Raw genomic sequence first — 21,433 nt, 5'->3', positions numbered from 1 at the left:
TGTAAAAAGCTTTTAATGCCAAAAAGAGCAGTTTATATCTGACCCAATAAGTAATAAGGAACCACTGGGGTTTGTTTATTGGGTTGGGTTGTGACATGACTTTGGCACCTCTACTTTGGTGGTTGTGTGGAGGATAGACTCGAGGGGGAAGAGATAATGATACAGAAAATCCATCAGAGGACATGAAAATGAACAATGTGAGAGGTAATGAAGGCCTGGACTTGGGTGATGGCTATAGGAATAGAGAGAAATGTTATAGAGATAAAAAATTATATGTTTATTGGTATTTAGGAGTATATTTAGTAAGAGGTTATGTGCTATTGTATATAGAGATGTCACCTCAGAAAAGAAAGACCTGGGTTTAAGCCCCACCTCTCATATATCCTGACTGTGTAGCTTTGATGAAGTCACTTAGCCTCTTGGTGCTCTAGGTGACTCACTAAGAATATAAGTTGTGGAGAAAGTTTCAACTTATATTGATAGAATTTCCTTATCTGAGAGTTGCTTTTATCAATGAAATCACGGACCCAATCCCTATTCCTATACCTATATACATATTTCTGTAAGTATGTATTATGTGGAAAATTTATCTGAAGAATTGCATTTGTATATGCATATATATAATATATATATATATATATGAAGATTATAGATCCTTCAAATATAAAGACTTCCTCATATCCATGGTTTCCATGTCCAAGAAGCACTATTCTAGAATTCTGACCACACAGAACCCCAGAAACCAATGGAGCCTTCCCACAGCCTTTTGTCTTTATAATTAATTACCCAAAGAGTTCTAACTTTCTGAAAGTCTTAACCAAAATGAAGATAATTCAAGGAATAGTGTCTTAAAATCTTCCATTGTTTTCTCATCTGTCAGAGTTATAGAGTCAAAGTTGTCTTTGAGGAGGAGATAGGGTTTTTTTTTCAGCTTGGATTCAAAGAGGAAGGACTTAGAACAACAATTAAAAGCAACCAGAGAGAAAATTTAGGATTTATATGAAGAAATAGAATTTGTAATAATTTAGAATTATCCATAGCAGAATGATGGTTTCTTGTTCTCAGGAGATCTGTGCTAAAAAGCTAGAAATCATTCATTGAACATGTCATAATGGGGATTTTGTTTTAGATTTAAGTTGGCCCAACTCTGAGATTCTGGCTTTCTATGAAATGAATACTCCTTTAAAAGATCCTCAAGTTAGAGTCTGAGCTTCCATCTCAAGGGAAGGTAACCTTCTGCGTCCTCTTTGCCTCAGTGTTAAAGAACAGAAGAGTCTAGGGAGAAAAAAAGAAAGGCTACAACAATACCAGAGATGTATGGAGAAACCCTTTCTCACCATTTTGATACTGCTCAACTTCACAGAAGGGTGTTCCGGTGGGAGTGCTAATAAATGCATGGACGTGTTCTACTCCATTCTGAAAATGAGAAAAATACCCAGTAAATTTTTAGCATCAATCCATATATATTTTCTAAGTGCAAGATGCTGTGCTAAGCACACTTTCTATTTTCAAGGAACTCACATTTTTATTGAGCAAGACCTTAGAAACAACATACATATAAATAGATATAAAATAAATACATGAATACCAAAGAATACAAAGATGCAATCACTGGTGGCCAAGAGGACCTGGACACAAGAGTCTAGTGGAGTAGGCGATAAATGAACAGGTAGTTTAAGATACATAAATTGGGAAATACAACTTATTGAGCTGACCTTTTCCAAACGTTTCCAGGGAACCTGTTCAATATATACTTTGACTCGAGTAACATGGTCAAACGAAGAAAGGAAATGCTCACAAATATCCATGGCAAAGGTCTCTATGGTTCTGATCTGCAAAGAGAAGCAAAATGCCAAATGACATGAATACTTGGTCCCAGGTGCACAACAGCAATAGCAACAACAACAAAAGTGCTGTTACCTTTACAATCTCCTTTAATGATCTATAACTTTCTTAGAGTCATGAAAACAAAGGTTTGTAAGGGACTTTGGAAGGAAAGTGAATTCACTGTCATAATAACCCCTAGGAAAAAGCATGCTGAAAAGTATTCTTTGCTCCGTTGTCAGTGGACCTGTGTTCAAATCCCATTTCTATCATTTTCTACATTGTAATTGTGAGCAAGTCAGTCTTCCTGAGCCTTAGACTCTTTATAAATAAAGTGAAGTTCATAATAACAAAAAAAATAATTTAAAAAACGGGGAGGAAGGGTTGAAACTTGATGCTCCCTAAGGTCCTTTTTAGCTCTAAATTTATGATTTATGAAACATTTTTCTGATATAGACGAGGGACATCTAGTTTATAATTTTCTTCATAGATTGTAGGATCTTAGATTTAGAGCTGGAAGGAGACTTGTAGGATTTTGAATTCAAGTCCATTTTATAGAGGAGGAAACTGGGGCTAAGAGATGATTAAATAACTTGTCTGGGATCATTCAGTTTTTTGTTGTTAAGTTGTTTCAGTTGTGTCTGACTCTTCATGATCCCATTTAGGATTTTCTTAAAGATAACAGTGAGATTTGTTATTTGCTTCTCTAGCTCATTTTACAGATGAGGAAATTAAGTCAAACAAGGTTAAGTGACTTGTCCAGGGCCATACAGCTAGTAAGTGTCTGAGAGTGGATTTAAATTCCTGAAGATGAGTCTTCCTAATTCCAAGTTCAGAGTCCTATCTGTTATTCAGCTAGTAAGTATCTAGATAAAATAAGACTTGAACCTGTTTTCCAACTTGAAACCTGTTTTCTATGCCTCATTGCTATGAACACACAAATCACAACATCACCGAGCTACTTGAGAATTTGAATATTTCCTGACAACAATACCAGAAGGTATAAGTATTATTGTCCCCTTTTAATGGAGGAGGAAACAGAGGCTCAGTGAGATTACATGAATTTCTCCATGAACAAACAGCTAATTAGAAAAATTGCCAGGTCCATCCCTTGTGTTCTGTTTCAATCTCCAGGGTTCCTTCAACTATCCTCTAATTGGGCCTCAGTCTCCTCCACCAGAGCCCACAATATTTGGAACTGCCAAGAATGGTTAATAAAACATGTTTAACAGATGAAAATCTGTCCTATTTTTAAAAGAGAACTCTCCCTTGAGTTTTTGTAAACACCCCCTCAGAAACCCACTCTGAGGAAGAAAGCATAGAGATGGATGGGTAGAAAAACAACCCAAAATACATGTCCTTCTGAAGGCAAGTGGACAAGTGTGTTCTTCAAGTACAAATAGCTCATGTTGTTTCGGACGATTTGCAGCTTAGCCACAGAACGCTTTTCACCAAATGACCCTGTAAGGTAGACAGGAGAAGGAGGTTCAGAAAGACTGTGAATTACCCAAGTGTGACATTGCTGCTAAGCTGCGTGGGCTGCCATTCAACATCTGGTCTTTCAATTCCAAATTCAGATTTCTTTCCATTGTACCACCAGTTCATCTAGTCTTGAACATGGTTACTTGCATTTTATGAGTAATTAATGAGAGGTGGGAGAGTTTAACAGCTGGAACAAAGAATTGGAGGACTGAAGTCAAGAACTTTAATATTCTTTTGGTCTGAAGGCAAGAGGTAGAGGTAGAGGAGGGGTGGGTAATGGTCTTCAGAAAATACAAAATGTAAATCTTTTTTTCTTTTGCAAGGCAATGGGGTTAAGTGGCTTGCCTAAGGCCACACAGCTAGGTCATTATTAAGTGTCTGAGGCTGGATTTGAACTCAGGAACTCCTGACTCCAGGGCCGGTGCTTTATCCACTGTGCCACCTAGCCACCCCCAAAATGTAAATCTTAAGAGGATTTAAAGGGATCTTGACAGACATGTCTGGAGTGCTTACTTTAAAAAAAAAAGGTGAGAGGATTGGAAGGGATTCTGGAAAGAATGGCACTGTTATCTCCTCCAAACCTCACCCAGGATAACAGAACCTAAAGGTTAGAAGGGATCTCAGCATTCAACTAGTCAAACCTTTGCCTATTTCCCTCCATGACACCCCCAGCAAGTAGTCATTCTGGGACGACTCAGTGAAAAGGATGTTGAATTTAGAGTCAGGGGATCTTACTTCAAATTCCAGCCCAGCAACACGTTGTCTACTTGAATTCTGGCAAAGTACACCTCTTTGAACCTGTTTTTATCATCTGTTAAATGAAGGGGTTGCATTTAGGGGCCTCTGGGGTTTCTTTCAGATTCAAATCTATGATCTCTAGGAAGGAAGAACCTATTAGCTCCCAAGACAGTCCATTGCACTTTTAGTGTCAAAGTATTTTGACCTGAAAGTGATCTCAGAGAAGGAAGGAAGGAAAGAAGGGAGAGAAGGATACAGAAAGAGAGAGAAAGAGAGAAAGAGAGAGAGAGAGAGAGAGAGAGAGAGAGAGAGAGAGAGAGAGAGAGAAAGGAAGAAAAAATGGAAGGAAAGAAAGAAAGAAAGAAAGAAAGAAAGAAAGAAAGAAAGAAAGAAAGAAAGAAAGAAAGAAAGGAAGGAAGGAAGGAAGGAAGGAAGGAAGGAAGGAAGGAAGGAAGGAAGAAAGTATGCAAGGAAGGAAGAAAAAATGGAAGGAAGGAAGGAAAGAAGGGAAGGAGGGAGGAAAGGAAGGAAAGAAAGAAGGAAAGGAAGGAGAGAAGGAGGAGGAAGACACTGTATAAGGCACTATACAAACTATCTCATTTAATCCTCACAATATATTACTATAGGATAGCACTATTATTATCCCTTCAGTTGAGGAAACTGAGTCAGACAGACATTAAGTGACTTGCTCAGGATCACACAGGTAGTAAATATCTGAGACCAGAGTTAATCTTTGATCTTCCTGACTCCAAGCCAACACTGGCCATCAACTCCAATCTCCTTAATTTATAGATGGGGAAATTAAAACCTGGAGAAGGTAAATGATGTAGTAGAGATGACACAGGTAGTAGCATCAGGACTCAAACTCAGCTCCTGTCTTTACTTGATGATTCTTTCCCTTACACCATTTTGCAACTCCCATGGTTAATAGTTTTTCCTAACCCAATTCTTTGGTTCCTATGTGAAGTTTTGCTGCCCCCAAATCAATTGATAGTAACTATAATAATAAAGCTGGACCTATGATATTACTGATATAAAGAACTTCTAGGTGAGTGAACTCTCTCTCCACAAGTCCAGATTCACACTTTCTCTACAACTTACAATTTTTTAAAGTTCTTTATTTATTTATTTTGAATTTTACAATCCCCTCAATTTCACTTCCCTCCCCCACCCCCCACAGAAGGCAGTCTGTTAGTCTTTACATTGTTTTTATAGTATACATTGATCTAAGATAAGAAAGAAATCATATCCTTAAGGAAGAAAAATAAAGTATAAGAGATAGCAAAATTATATAATAAGATAACTGTTTTTTTTAAAAATTAAAGGCAATAGTCTTTGATCTTTGTTCAAACTCCACAATTATTTCTCTGGATACAAATGGTGTTTTCCTTTGCAGATAGCCCCAAATTGTCCCTGATTGTCACGATGATGGAATGAGCAAGTCATTAAGATTGATCATCCCCCCTCCTCCCATGTTGCTGTAAGGGTGTATATTGTTTTTCTGGTTCTGCTCATCTCACTCAGCATCAGTTCATGTAAATCCTTCCAAGCTTCTCTGAATTCCCATCTCTCCTGGTTTCTAATAGAACAATAGCATTCCATCATGTACATATGCCACAGTTTGTTAAGCCATTCCCCAATTGATGGACATCCCTTGATTTCCAATTCTTTGTCACCACAAACAGAGCTGCTGTGAATATTTTTCTACAAGTGAAGTTTTTACCCATTTTCATGATCTCTTCAGGGTACAGACCCAGTAGTGGTATAGCTGGATCAAAGGGTATGCACATTTTTGTTGCCCTTTGGGAATAATTCCAAATTTCTCTCCAGAAAGGTTGGATGAGTACAACTTACAATTTTAAAAAGTTGTCTAGAGTACTGAGAGATGAAGTACTTTTTCCTAAGTCCCCTTAGCCAGGTCAGAAGTTGGGCATATATACTAACAAGAAGAAGCCAAAAGTGAGATTATATATATATATATCTATATACATACATATATATATATATATATATATATATATATATATATATATATATGTATATTCCTGAATGATGTTTGGGAAATTCAGAATAGCCAAAGAAGAAATTCTTTGAAACTTATTAAAAGCACCAAATGCTAAAAAGTCATGAGAAACCCAAGTTAACAACCAAACAAGCCAAAGCAAGATGGAATATCCCCAAAACACAAAGCAGATTCGCTTACCCCTTTGAATTTTGCCAGCACATGGACAGTGTTCTTGATAGTGTCTGTGGGGATGATGTCAGAGTTGTCTCCACACAAATAATCTTTCTTGGTCCTCAAAGTAAGTTGGACTGATGCTGCCACTTCCTTAATGATGTGGTATTTGCCATTGCGTTCAATATGGAGAACTTTGACCATATCCTTTCCATAGCCTGTGCGTACAAATTCCACATCCTTGCTCTATGATGAAAACAAATTCATTTCAAATTCATTAGATGACCGACACCTCAAGAAACCAGACAATACCTACATCAGACTAGGCTTCAAATCTCAGTTGAGTTTTGGTTTTGAGATCCTAGTCTTTGACATGGCACCTGATACAGAGTAGGCCTTTATTAAAGCTTGTTGATTATTGATGGAAGTTTGTCCACATAATTTCCTCATACAATTAATGACAAAGGGTGAAATAAAGTGTACTTACTTACACAACTGTTTGCATAGAAATTAGTTAGGAATGAGATCAGTTCCTCTAATTCTCACTCCTTGGTGAGAAAATCCCCTCACCAAATGAAGGCTAGCAACCACTCTACAACTTAGTTTTAGAAAATTGCCTGGAACACTAGGAAGTTAAATGACTTATCCATGTTCACAAAGGCAGTATGTGTCATAGATAAAACTTGAATACAAGTTGTCTTAATTCCAAGTTTCAAAAACAGATAACTATTATATTAGCCTAGAGGCAAGAAAAGGGTTTTTTTCCCTGTTTCTGTTTTTTCAGAATATAATATTGGATAATAATTAGATAATGACATGAACAAATAGCCCCTTTACATACAGAAGAGGCTTAAATGATGTCTCCTTTGATATTAATGCAGGTCTGATCAGGTCATTTCCTGAATCTATAAACCTCATTGGCTCCCTGTTATTCTACAATCAAATATAAACTCTTTTGATCCATTTTAAAAGCTTTTCATAATCTGATTCCAGGTGGTAGCCTCATTGTATATTACTCTTTGCCACATTCTGTGGTCCAACCCACCTAACTTTCTTCCTCTTCCTCAAATATTGTACTTTGCATTGGCCAGTATCCATTCCAGGTAGGCACTCTTAGCTCTTCTCCATCTTAAAGAATTCCTCACTTCCTTTGAAATTCACTTCAAGTATTGTCAGCTACATGAAGTCTATCCTGATGCCCCTCCAATATTCATGCAGCATATGGAATAATGTACTGCAGTGTCTGCAAAGATTGAGTTCAGATCCAATCCTAACTATGTCTGCCTCAGTTTCCTCAACTGCAAAATGGGAATAATAATAGCACCTCCTTCCTTGAGTAGTGAAGAATAAATGACATAATATCTTAAAGTGTCACATAATAGGCACTCCATAAATGCTTGCTTTCCTTTTTCCCTTCTAAATTACCATGTATGTTATTTTGCCTTTATTCTGTATATTCTTATATCTCTCTTCATTTCCCAACAGACTGCTCTCCTGGACTTCATCATCATCATCATTGTCCCCAGAAACTCATCTTCCTGCATGATATCTCCTCAGTCCCTTCCTTTCCCTGGGGCCCCTCTTTCTCTTTGATTGGAAAAACAGGGAGACAGTCAATGAAGAGATCCTTCAAGCTTCTTTCTTTAAGGAGGGGGTCTGAGGGTAGCCATCTCCATATTTCCCACCTGGCTGCAGGACTTCTCTTCATGTGTTGTCTTTCCCCCATTAGATTGTGAACTTCTCGAGGGTAGAAACTGTCTTTGCCTTTTTTTGGTATAACAAGGTTCTTAGCACTTTGAGTGGTACATATTAAATCCTTAATAAATGCTTATTCACTGACTGATTTTAAATATTTGCATATATTTTATATATATATATCATCTCTGTGTATTGATTTTATATATTTCCTTCATTTTGTTATTTTTCAATCATTTTTCATTCTTTCATGTCTTACTCTTTGTGATTCTTTATGTGCCTTTATGACAAAGATATTGGAATGATTTGCCTCTTCCTTCTCCAGCTCATACAGATGGGGAAACCAAGGCAAACAGTTAAGTGGCTTGTCTATGGTCGCATAGTTAGTAAGTGTCTGAGGTCAGATTTAAACTCAGAAATATGAGTTTCCCCTACTCCAGGCATGGTCCTTTATCCATTGAGGCACCAGATGCCCTTATCTCTGTCACATATAATATTCAGTCCATTCCAGTAGAATGTATATTCCTTGAGGATAGGGGACTGTTTCCCTTTGACAGCTGTATGTTTAGTCTTTAGCACAGTAGCTAGCACATGGTAAATATTTAATAAATGATTGTTGTTTGATTGACTGACCACTAATACAGAGTCTTTACCTTTTCTCCCCAAGGACAGTTGTACTTCTCCAGTCATGTCTATTAGCCCATAGGAATGAAGTATCAGATAATGTAATCAGAAAGGGATAGGAAGGAGTCTCTAGACTCTTTAAAAGAAGAGCCAGACTGAAGAAAAGCTCCCTGCAGAAAGGAGACATTATTCTTATGGATGTTTAATATAGATGATGGATTTTTATTTCTCCAGCATGAAAAGTAGATGAGTGGGTGGTATCTTATCTTCGGGCCAATTGAAGAATTATTAAGTCATTTGTTAGGTGAAACAGATTGTATCTTTAAGTTTAAGGGTAAAAACTGGTCTAGATATATTTTAGAATAAAAGAGTTGGAAATGACATTGGAAATCATCTGGGCCAATGTACTTATTTTACTGATGAGGAAACTGAGGCAGGGGGAGGGAAAGGAACACTCAAGTTTCCATGATCAGTAAGACCAAGACTCAAACTTAGACTATCTGGCTCCAAATCCATGGCTCTTTTCTCTATACCAACAAGGATATCTTTTACATTGGCACACTGGTTTGTCAACTAGTAATCAGGGAAGATCACAAAGCAATAGTTGGATGTGCAGTCAGGTGTGTGTGTGTGTGTGTGTGTGTGTGTGTGTGTGTGTGTATTTATATGTATGTATGTGTAATAGCGTATGTTTTTGTTTATATGTACATAGAGAGATCTGATTAAACTATATGTCTATCTATCTATCCATCATGACAATGAGTCACAGAATTTCCACTACACATCTTGTCTCTCTTTGCTGCTTATAACGTGTACCCTCTTTGAGAATAGGGAATGTTTAATTTATTGTCCTTGTAACCCCAGCACCATCACCTGATAATCACTCCAAAGATTTCAAAATGACTATCCACACTGTGAGGGAGGGACAAAGATATTCATTTGGGTGTTTGGACAATCATAGAGCTCATCCATCATTTAGTTCATATAACTCAGATCAATTAATAGTAACAATAATAAAAATAATGGCTAGCATTTATAAGATTTGCAAAGCACTTTTCATATGCTAATTAATTGGATATTCACAATAAACCTATAAGATAGGTGCTGTTTATTATTTCCATTTTACAGATGAGGAAACTGAGGTTGAGAGAAGTTGAATGACTTGCTCAGGGTCAAAATATTTGAGGCAAGATTAAAATTCAGGCTTTCCTACCTTTGAGTACTGTATGCACCAGTATATGCACCTATATAGGTGTCTATAATTAACTAATCAATTGATGAATATTATTAAGTACCTACTTTTTGTCAAACTCTGTGTATACACCCAGCATGGGGAAAGCTAGTGTAAAGAACAAAACAGTAAAAAAGTCAGTTCGGTGGGCTGAGATTTGTAATAGGGCTGAAAAGACACGACACGGGAAAACTGTGAAGGATTTGAAATTCCAGATGCATCTATATTTCATCATTGAAGTGATAAGGCCACTGGAGTTTATTGAGTAGTATATTCCACATTATAGGAAAATCCCTTCAGCAGCTGTGTGATGATACATTGTAGTGGGAAGAAACTTGAGGCAGGAGTTCCAGTAAAATGGTCATTGCAATAGTGCAGTCAATAAATGATCAGGGATTAAACCAATGTTATGAGTATCTGAATGGAGAGAAGAGGACTGCATACAAGAAGTGTTGTGAAGAGAGAATGATTTAGCAACTAGTTAGATAGAATGGCAATAGAGAGTGAGGAGTAGAAGGTGTCACCAAGATGGTACCAGGAAAGATGGTGATACCCTTGACAGATGTAGGGAAGTTCATTAGAGGGGGGAAATTGAGATAAAAGATGAGTTATTTTGGACATTTTAAGTCCAAGCTGGTCTTAGCCAGAGCTCAGCAACGTGTGTTATATATAGACCTAGGGGTCATCAGCATTGAAATGAAAATCAAATTTATGTGATCTGATTTAAATGAAGAAGAAACTTAAAATAGAGCAGAGGGAGGGGAGCATGCTGATAACTTTGGGGAATTTTTATGGTGCTTTTAAGGACCCCAGATTCTTGAGATAAAGATTCAGTTTTTTTAGCACCAATATTCTTCCAGTAAATATATGACAATGAGTCATTGAATACCACAGTGTCCAAAGAATTAAAGGCAAGTATCACACAAAAGGCGAGGGAGAATTGGTAGGTGGGTGTGAATTGACTGCAGCCCATTAAAATGAGGAATTACAGGGGACAAATTGTTCAAAAGATGAAACCACCAGAGAAATTTATAGTCAGAAAAAAATGAGTTAATAATGCAGCAAAAGGCAGGGATGACCAGTGGACAAAGTCTGCTTGCTTCACTGACATCCACATACTATAAGGAGAAATAGAGGCAGTTTCCTGCTGTGGAGGTGATTTGGAGAAGACGTGGACAAGAGTTTTTCAGGATAAACAGGCACAGACAGAAGCAGTCTGCATCACAGGAGATAATGCTATCAGGGATCCATCAAAGTGATAAAGTAAAAAATCTATGTTTTACTTAGAAATATGGTATAAACAGTACAACCCAAATAAAAAGAATACTAGATCTGGAATCAGGAAAGATTTGATTTGGAATGCCAACTCTGCAAGTTGTTTTAATGTCTCTGAACCTCATCATCCTCATCTGCATAATAGGGTTTTTCTACTCACAAAATGGCCACATGAGATTGACATAAGAAAAGCATTTCAAAAAGTTTCATCAAACTATATGGCCATTTTCACCCTTTCCCCCAAACCATTTTCTCCCTATTTTCCTCAGGTTTTCAGAAAAGCAAACCCCAACCAAGCTATACTTTTTAATATCAGGAGGAAATGAAGTATTGACTGAAAAGTTTCCTTCTGTGGATTGAATGTAAATAAATAAAGAAATATATATATATAGATATACATATATATGCATATCTATATAGATGGTAAGAGTGGGGAAATGGATAAAGAAGTAGTCTTTTTTTTTAACAATCCTAGTTACATGACTTGCTATGGGTTACACAGCAAGTATCTTAGGCCAGATCAGTACTAGGCTTGAAATAAGCAAAACCTGAGTTCCAGTTCTGCTTTTATCTTTTACTGGCTATATGACCTTGCATAAGACATTTGATTTTGATATCCTGAATAAGGCAATAAGGATATAAATTGCAGAGAATGTGCCTACCTATATTGGTTAAGGAATTTTATTCTAGGTCAAGAAAATCATGGACCTGGTCCCTATTCTCTTCCTAAAATACAGTAGACATACACCATTAGTATTATTTCAGCCCCAACGATATAGCTTGCAAAACTAGAATGCATCATCAACTTAGCTCCAAACTAAAGTTTCTAATGAAAAAAAGAAATCCCATAAATGCCTCTATTGGCCTTTTTTTCTCCCTACATTGGTTTTTAATAGGGAAACAATTGGATTTTATGTTATTCATGAGCTCAAAATATTTCTGATTGAGTTAAAGCCATTGTAGAATTCTCCTCTAGAATAAGAAGACTGAAATGGTTGGAATACTCATATTTCTAACCAGGCAGGATACCCGTCTCTGCTTCTTCCAGATTGACTTCCTTTCACAAAAGCTCTGGTGGATTTGTTTTGTTTGGTTTGTTTGCCATGTTAGATGTTTTCCAGTGTCTACTCCCCCGTCAGCTGCCAGAGGGAAATACCTCAATCTTCATATTCGGTTTTGCATCTTTCTGATATTAATAAATGTGATTTGTTTGGGATTTGTTTTTCTGAAAGCCTGAGGAAAATCGAGGGTAAATTGTTTGGGGAGATAGGGGGAAACTGCCACACATTTTGATGAAATAGCAGAAGTAGAATTGCAGCTCAGTCTAAAAAAGACAGAATCTTTTCCCCTCATTCATTCTTGTTTCTCAACAACAATATGAAAATGCACACTTCCAAAGTTGCTTAAAAACACCTGTGGGAGAATTCTGGTCTGTATCTTCAGATCACTTCACACTTTTTGTAAATAGTCAAATGATGATACCAGAAAGCGTTCAAGAGTAAATCTCATTGAAAGTTAGAAAACCAGTTTCCTTTCTCTAATTGTTTCATTAATTTCAGAAGAGTCTGCTGAGTGCCTGCCTCAGAATTCTCATCTCTAAAATGGGTGATAATCATAGTAGCTAATATTTAAACTTTGCCAAGTGCTTTCCAAATATTATCTCATTATATCTTTATAATTTTTACCATTGAGGAAACCGAGGTAGACAGCAGGTAAGTGACTTACCTAGTCATACAAGTAGGAAGAATCTAAGGCTAGATTTGAACACTGACCACTGTATTACCTAGCAGCCTCTAAATAAGAGATAAGAATACATTCCAACTGCAGAGAATATTGGCAGTGCACAGAAAGAAATACTTAGCATATCTGAGCAGCAACCACCTGTGGAAAGAGTGTTGGGTCCAAAGCTAACAATTTTTGGTTCAGATCCCAACCCTACTATTTATGCTTGCAGAATCATGGACCAGTCCCTTTACATTGCAAAGCCTGGATTTCCTTATCTGCAAAAGGAGGGGTCAGACTATATAAGTAATGAAGTCTCTTTCATCTCTAAACTAAAACATGATTTCTTTAGTGAGATTTAACATAAGGGGAAAGAACACCAGCCCTGGAGTCAGGAGGACCTGAGTTTAAATCTGAACTTATACTCTTGATACTATCTGTGTGACCTTGGGCAAGTCACATAACCTTTATTGCCTCACATCCAATGCCATCTCCAGTCTTCCAGATTCATATCAGGTCGCTGGGCCTAGATGGCTCTGGAGGAGAAAGTGAGGTTGGTGACAGTACAGCCCTCTCACTTACATTCAATTCACTTGGGGCAGCTAGGTGGTACAGTGGATAGGGCATTGACCTTGGAGTCAGGAGGTCCTGAGTTCAAATTCAACCTCAGACACTTAGTAATTACCTAGCTGTGTGACCTTCAGCAAGTCACTCAACCCCCCCAAAGTAACAAATTCAATTTACTTGCAAGTCATGGCATCACTACCCTGATGCCATAGTCTCCTTTGAGAATGAAGGACAAATATCAATATAAGTGACACTCATATTAATGAAACTAAGATCAACAATGATGGGTCAAAAAGTTGTAGCCAAAGGGACACCGGTATCTCTTAATCTGCCCCAAATCTACTGCATTTGATAAATATCCCCAAATCATCCAATATGGAGCATTGCCTTAATCTACCCGAGAAGGGGGGGATTGCCCTGAGCTATCACACTTGCAGACAAAATTGACCATAAAAGAATTTTGCCTAACAAATGTTTCATGATCAGGATAACAGCACATCTGCATTAATTACAGCAGGGAGAAAGAATAACCTGCTACATAGAATGAACTTTAAAAATAGCAGGAGTTACAGGTACTCAATTATTGTTATTTCGATGCTCATGTTACCCAGGAAGAGGAAATCAAAAAGAAACCCAGACCAGAATGCTGATTTGTCTGCTAGTCTTTGCCACACTAGGAATGGCATCAGGGAACAGGGATGCAGAAAAAAAAAGCTGAATTCTTGACCTCAACCTCCCTTATGTCAGAATTAACCCTATTATGCTAAATGTCATAGGTCATCCTCAGACAAATTATTGGATCTCCACGAGCCTTTGTTCAGCTTAGAGGGGCAAAAGGAGGGTTGGAATAAGAAGAAACCTTCTATCTCAGCAATGACATCTACTTATTTGGGACCATAGACAAAATCCAGCATTTTGCTTCTCTGAATCTGTTTCTTCATCTGTAAAATGGGGGTGATAATAATGCAAACATAATATCAATCAACTTCACAAGGTTGTTCTGGGGACCAAATGAGAATGTTTGTAAAATATTTTGGAAATGTCTAGCACTAGATAAATGTATACTATTATTTTTCCTAATAGAAGACAGGGTCAGGGGTGCTTAACCTTTTTAATTCTATGGATTCCTTTTGGGAGTCTGATGAAGCCTATGAACCCCTTCTTAGAATAACATTTTTCCATGCATAAAATACAATACAAAAGATTTGGGAGGAAGCCAATTACACTGAAATATAGTTACCAAAATATTTTTAAAAGAAGTTCATATACCCTAGCTTAAAAACTCTGATACTAGATAAATTTTAAACTTCCTTCCAGTTTAGCTCTTATCTAAGATCTGGGTTGTTTTCTTATGATGGAATTAGTAAAAATGAATCCTGGCTATTTCATTCCTCATTAATTTATGGGTGAAACATATTTTAGTGAATGAACAGAGAAAAAAGAAAGTGGAAGGAGGAAAATCATAGCTGGTACTCAAATGGCATGTTAAAGTCTACAAAGCATTTTACAAATATTATCTCACAACATCCCAAGGAGATAGAGACTATTATTATGATTCCTATTCTACAAATTAGGAAACTAAGGAAGGTGAAGGTGAAGCGACTTGCCCTGGGACAGCTTGCTAGGAAGTGTCTGAGGCTGGATTTGAACTTAGATCTTCCCGACTCCAGATTCAGAGCACCACGCCACCCCCCAGAGCAGCCTCTAGGGAAATGTCCTGCATACCACCACTCTTACCCAACCTTCTTCTTAATAATAAAATTTGTATTTCAATTGAGTTTTTTAAAGTTTACTAAGCACTTTTCTCATAAGCAATAATTTTATGAGTTATATAAGTAGTACAAGTATTAGCATCCCATGTAATTGTCCTGTATGAGACATTTTCCAGAATGTTCAGATCCATGACAAATGTTCTTGTAAGGGAACAAAGTCATGTACTCAGGACACAGCTATTCATTGGGACTTCTGATGTTGATGAGAGTACAATAAAATGGAAAATGAATGGATATCTCTGCAAGGGATGGTTGTGATTTTGAGAAAAGAGTAGTGATGGAGACAAGCAAGCCAGGAGCTGTGTAGAGACCATAACCAAAAGAGATTGGCTTCAGATACTTGAACAGTCAAGATTGTCTAAATAGCATACTCTAAAGGAATCCACTCCATCTGCAGAAAGATGATGATGGAAACAACGAACAAGAGCAAGATAGAGACAGACAAAGAGAGACAGAAAATGAGAAAGAAAAAACAGAGGGAGGAAGGAAGGAAGGAAGGAAGGAAGGAAGGAAGGAAGGAAGGAAGGAAGGAAGGAAGGAAGGAAGGAAGGAAGGAAGGAAGGAAGGAAGGAAGGAAAAGAAAAAGAAAAAGAAAGAGAGAGAAAGAGAAAGAAAGAAAGAAAGAAAGGAGGAAAGAAAAAAGAAAGGAGGAAAGAGAAGACTATATATTTCATAAACTATCAATACAGTTAGAGTTAGAAGAGTAATGAAAAATAGAGATGAGATTGTGCTCATTCAGAAATATAGACTATGATTACTTTCTATAATTTTACTATTTATTTCTGTCCCAATTACATTTTTAAGCAAAGAAACCCATTTATCATTTTTAATACTATTATTTTCTCGGGTCTGATAGCAGAGGGAAATAACCAAATATAGAAACCTGAGCTCATTTCAGATGTTCCCAGGGTTTTAACTGTGTGGGAGCAAAGCAAACCTGATCAAGGATTTAACTTTGAAATTCTTCAGGATTTGAACTCCAGTCTGAGAGAGTCCATGGACCCTCTAAACTATGGACAACAGTCATTAAACAAATGAAAAGGGTCGTGCAGATAATAAATAGTGACACTGGGAATCTCATCCAGATTCTCCTGCCTTAAATTTCCAGTCGTCTTTCCTCATATTTTCTCTCCTTGTTTCTGGAGTCTTTTAAAATGGAGTTCTTGTAGTTGGTTTAGGCTTTGAGGGTGGGTTCTCTTTAAGTGACAAGGATGTCTGTATGGTGGGGAATTGAGAATATCAAACGATAGCTTTATTTACCCATCCACATTTCCCTGCTGCTTCGTGACAGAACAAAAGTTTAGCTCCATTGCCTCCCTAAAATGCAGGGACCACTCAATTAACTTGAAAAGTAACTTCTGCATGAACAAGGACAAGAGAAAGCATGTTACATGGGACTAGTCATTGCTTAGAATTCACAAAAATCAGGTCATCAAAGCACTACTTCTGTATTCGGTACTTAGGATACATTTGTGGAATTTGAGTTTGGGACAGAATCACAGGTTATTAGAAATGTAAGTGGTATGAGCTGGTTCAACTTCCTCCCCTCACCAGTGAGGAAAAAAAGAAGTGTTTAAGTGTCTTGATCAATATGGAGAACACAAATGTAGGATACCAACCTAGGTCCTCTGTTGTAGAAACGTCAGAGTCGCAACAATTCAGAGTTGACAGGGACCTCCATGTCAATCTAATCTAATCCAACAGTGAAAAAGAACATCCACACCCAACAGAATATCCCACAAGTGGCCATCATCCCCCTTTGGTGAGGAGAAGTCTACTATATCTCCAAGCAGTCCATTCCACTTTAAGATGCCTCTACTCGTTTCCACTTATCAGACTGGAAGTAGCCCCTTTGTAGCTTCTACCCACATTACTCCTAGAAATTAAGCATTACAAGTCTTTTCCTTCTTCCCCATGACAGTCTTTAAATTTTGAAGACAACTATTATGTTCCCCTATGTTCTTTTTCTCAAATTTAGGATCCCTATCCACCTTTTTTTTTTAGGTTTTTGCAAGGCAAATGGGGTTAAGTGGCTTGCCCAAGGCCACACAGCTAGGTAATCATTAAGTGTCTGAGACCAGATTTGAACCCAGGTACTCCTGACTCCAGGGCCAGTGCTTTATCCACTACAACACCTAGCCACTCCAGATCCCTATCTACCTTAACTGATCTTCTTTTGACATGAACCCAAGGTCCTGGTTGCTTTTCTTTATGAAATCTTACCTATATCCTCATTTCCACTTTATTGATTTGATTAGCATTAATTCAGAATTCTCATCTCAAAATATATACCAATAATCTCTTTGACATGATTGAATTTTGCAGGATTTATCACCCTGATGTTTTCCCCTTCCCCTATTTTTTCATGGTCCTCTCCAACTTTATTATTGTTTCTTTGACCTATTATAAACTTCCTTTAACTTTAACTAACTTTAACATATCAATCAGTATATGTGTATCTTTTGGTCTTTTATCTTCCTTATATCAACAGAAGTAGAGTCCTTAGATCTTAAACAGAAGCAACACTTCTTGAGTGTCTGGGGATAAAATAAAAATATATCCTACAAATTCAATCCAAACTATTAAAACTACTCATGAAGAAATAAAAGGAACAGATGCTGAACTTCAAACAAATTAGAAATTCCAAGAGTTTCCTATTATAAGTATTGCCTCTTAGCCAGGGTTCCATCATCCTTATGGAATGGTTTTATTTGTTCATTTGTCTTTTCAGATAGAGGATCAAGGGGCGGCTAGGTGGCGCAGTGGATAGAGCACTGGCCCTGGAGTCAGGAGTACCTGGGTTCAAATCCAACCTCAGACACTTAATGATTGCCTAGCTGTGTGGCCTTGGGCAAGCCACTTCACCCCATTGCCTTGAAAAATCTAAAAAAACCCAACAACAACAGATAGAGGATCAAGAGATTTGATTTCATATGCATGTGAGAGAGATACAGGGTATCAATATTGATTGATTGACACTACTGATGCTAGACTTTAATGATGGTCAGGTGGCCCCAAATGGATAAGAGTTAGTCTCTGATTCATTTGAGAGCTCTTTATTTTAGTGATAAACTTGAAGGGACAGAGAGAAGCATGAATGAAGAAACAGACACCACCCTAAAAAATGTTTTGCCATAGAAGGGGACGGATCTTGGAATCTGTGTTGCATGCAATTAATACTTTTCTTTGGCCATGTATTTACTTTTCTAATTAAACTGTATCTTTAATTTATGGCCTTAAATAAAAGTAGATAAATGTAACAACATGAAAAGAAGGCAACAGCAATGTAATTAATTAGTAGGTCTGAGCAATAGAATGATTACTATATTCCTAGATCAAAATCTACAAAATCATGATAGTAAAGAAGTGTGAGCAAAGCACTGGTTGACTGGAAGCCCTATACTGTGGGTTCTTTCTTATTTATTTAAGAACTTTTCCTAGGTTTTTTTTCCTACAGCTTTTCCTACAGCTAAGCAAGGTCCCATGAATACCTTATCTGTATATCTAGAATAAATGGGGCAGGAGACATAGGATTTTGCCAAAGTAGCTTGTTTCCCAGAGTTCAAAAGAAATACAGTGAGAGGAAAAGGGAAAATTTCTATCATCTGAACTTGTCTCACCATCCCATACAGAACCTGAACATTTCAAATCCACTTTTGAAAGCTCTGCTTACCTTAAAAATATTCTGTTGTTAATAGTAAAATCTAAAGCAAATTTGAATTTCTGGTTGATTTCTTTAATCACCAAATCCCTCTTCTGTCCCACCATTGTATCCTGTAGCTGTCTAATTACTGTTGCTGACTGACTGATTAGATTCTGTTTGGCCACAGGGAGCAGAAAAAGAAGGAATTAATGCAAGCTATAGAGAGTTTGTGTTGAATGGAAGGGAAAATTACCAATCATCAATTAGTCAAAATGGCTACTTTGGGAAGAATGGGTTCTGTATTCTGGTCTTGAAGAAAAGACTGAATGACTATGTGCCACTGATATTGCAGAAGGGATTCCTGGTCAGACATGGATATGATTAGATGTCTGCTGAGGTCTTTGATCTAGTTAGTAATAGCAAGGTCGATTTTTATGGAAATAATTCACATTTCAGTGCTGTAAGGATCCAAGATTTCAAAATTATGGGTATAAACTCAACTGCTATAGCCTACAAGCCCTCTGGGTTTTAGTCACTCACTTCTCAGCCCTTTGCAATTTGACATGCAATTGTACCACTCAACTGAAACTTTTTTTTTTGATATTACCAAGAATCTCTCCATTGCTAAAACAGATGGTCTTTTCTTTCTTTCTTTCTTTCTTCCTTTCCACACAGCTAGGTAATCGTTAAGTGTCTGAGGTCGGCTTTGAACTCAGGTACTCCTGACTCCAGGGCCGGTGTTCTATCCACTGCGCCACCTAGCCCCCCCAAGATGATCTTTTCTAAATCCTTACTCCTGTTCACCTCACTGAAGCACTTGCCATTCTTGATTCCCCTCCTCTTAGATAATCCCTTCTCCCTTGGCTTTTGTGACACTGTTCTCTCTTGCTTGTCTAACTGTACCTTCCCAATCTCCTTTGCTGGACCATCATCCCTACTCCCTAAATGTGAATGTTCCCCCACCCCACCAGGTTTCTGATTTTATTTGGATTGAATGGAGTTGATTGTTTCATAATTTATTCTGGCTCCCCAAATTTCTCCATATAACTCTTGGCCCAACTCTACTATTTTGACAATCCTTGAAATAGTAACCAGATATAAAAAGAAACAAAGTTCCTGTAAATATATCATGCCAATATAGATGTTATATATCCTAGGTTTGTAAGATATATAAACAATATGCTTAAAAGAACTAGAATCAGTTTAATACTCCAACAAAATAAACAAATGTGTCCTGGGTCCCGGAAAATGTGATGGTCATATTTCCTTAAACAATTGTGCTTCCCAGGCCTAGTAATTTTCAGGAAACTTCAATAAATGCTAAAATGTTTAAAAAGATTTCAAACTAAGGTAATATTTATGTAACTTTTAAAAAGTAAACATCAATAATGCAGCTCCTTTACAGAGACTAAGGAGCATCATGAAATGAAATTAAACAGATTATCACAATTTCATAAAGGTTGAGAGTCTTTGAAATTTTGGAATGTGTCCAAACTATATAAGATCTATACCTATGGACATCATAGGAAAGACTAATGGATCCAGTCATTTGGAAAATGAAGTAACATGGAAAGAAAATGCTGGCTATTGTTTACAGGGTCTAACTTGAACCAAAACCAAAGGTGCTTTCCTAAGTTAGATATCAATTTATCTTTTGCAGTATCCTTTAAAGGGAACCTGGTTTGAAATCATCCCTTGTCCTGAAGAATCCTAGGGAGCTGAGGCAAATCCTTGCAACCCAGTGCCAAAGCAGATTCACTTAAAGATTGAAGGCAAAAGTCCTCTTTGGTCTATACTCAAGGATGGTTCATAATTCTCAAAGTGATTCTAATTTTAACCCACATCCCCAATACTGGTTTAGACCCAATACTTGAGACTATGAGACTTTTCTACTTCCTACATTTTTTTCCATCTACCTAGATTTTCTGTTGGAAAATCATTCATTCAAATCCACTGTACTTAAGAAAATAGTTTTTAAGTCCCTCTACTTATTCTCTCCCCTCACCCATTCAAAGTAATAAGGTAATTCTCACCTTTTCATGCTCATAGGGATAAGACATTTTCATTTAATCTTCAAATTCTGTTTCACTAGAATGAATTTATTTGGACAAAACATTTATTGGTGGAGGTTTTGGTTTTAGTTTTTTTTTTTTTTATTTGTATGGATGGGAGAAAGGTCAGAATTGTTTACCTGTTCCCTATCAAAGCTGATTGGCTATCTGGAGCTCTTTAAGCTAAAACTAGACTTTGAATGGCTAAGTCTGGGAGGTGGAGACCATATGTCAATACCCCCGATTAGTCATAGTTTAATGTAGTCTTACTTTGATTTTAACCCTTTTCTTTATTGTCAAAAGGCAGTTATTTGCCTCAAATAAATGACCATTTACTTCCAGAAAGGAAAAGAAGTGATCTTCCTCACATGATTGGAATCATTATTTAATTATCTTTATTTCTAATTTAGAAAGGTGGTATTATATAGCATATAGAAAGCTGTCCATAAAATTAGAAAGAACTCATACCTTGGACAAAACATTTTACCTCTCAAGGTCCTGTGCTCTTTTGTCAGAAAATAAGTTTCCAAAAATTTGCTGATCGCATTGGTAAGGGAGTTTTCTCATTAAGAAATTTTCTACCCCAGTAAAATCACAGGTCTTATTCCCCAACCTCTTGAAATGATCATTTTA

The 21,433-nt window shown here is 37.1% G+C and overlaps 1 protein-coding gene across 2 annotated transcripts in view; it reads right to left on the bottom strand.

Annotated features, from left to right (window-relative positions):
* Positions 1-21,433, bottom strand: part of LOC141512683 (uricase-like) — a 120,699-nt gene that overhangs the window by 23,912 nt on the left and 75,354 nt on the right. Inside the window, exons 1-4 of one of the 2 annotated variants that reach the window (XM_074221802.1) lie at positions 20,783-20,891; positions 6,248-6,466; positions 1,716-1,832; positions 1,338-1,416 (exon numbers count right to left, since the gene is read on the bottom strand). In XM_074221802.1, the coding sequence (XP_074077903.1) occupies positions 1,338-1,416; positions 1,716-1,832; positions 6,248-6,466; positions 20,783-20,815 (448 nt within the window). In that variant the 5' untranslated portion in view covers positions 20,816-20,891. Of the gene's footprint in view, positions 1-1,337; positions 1,417-1,715; positions 1,833-6,247; positions 6,467-20,782; positions 20,892-21,433 lie in introns of those variants that run through there. The other variant, XM_074221801.1, reaches the window with a different exon arrangement.

This window comes from Macrotis lagotis, chromosome 2 (assembly GCF_037893015.1).
Source record: "Macrotis lagotis isolate mMagLag1 chromosome 2, bilby.v1.9.chrom.fasta, whole genome shotgun sequence".
In the NCBI taxonomy this organism is placed as follows: Eukaryota; Metazoa; Chordata; class Mammalia; order Peramelemorphia; family Peramelidae; genus Macrotis; species Macrotis lagotis.
Note: the sequence above shows the minus strand (reverse complement) of the source record. Positions and strands in the feature narration are given on the sequence as shown.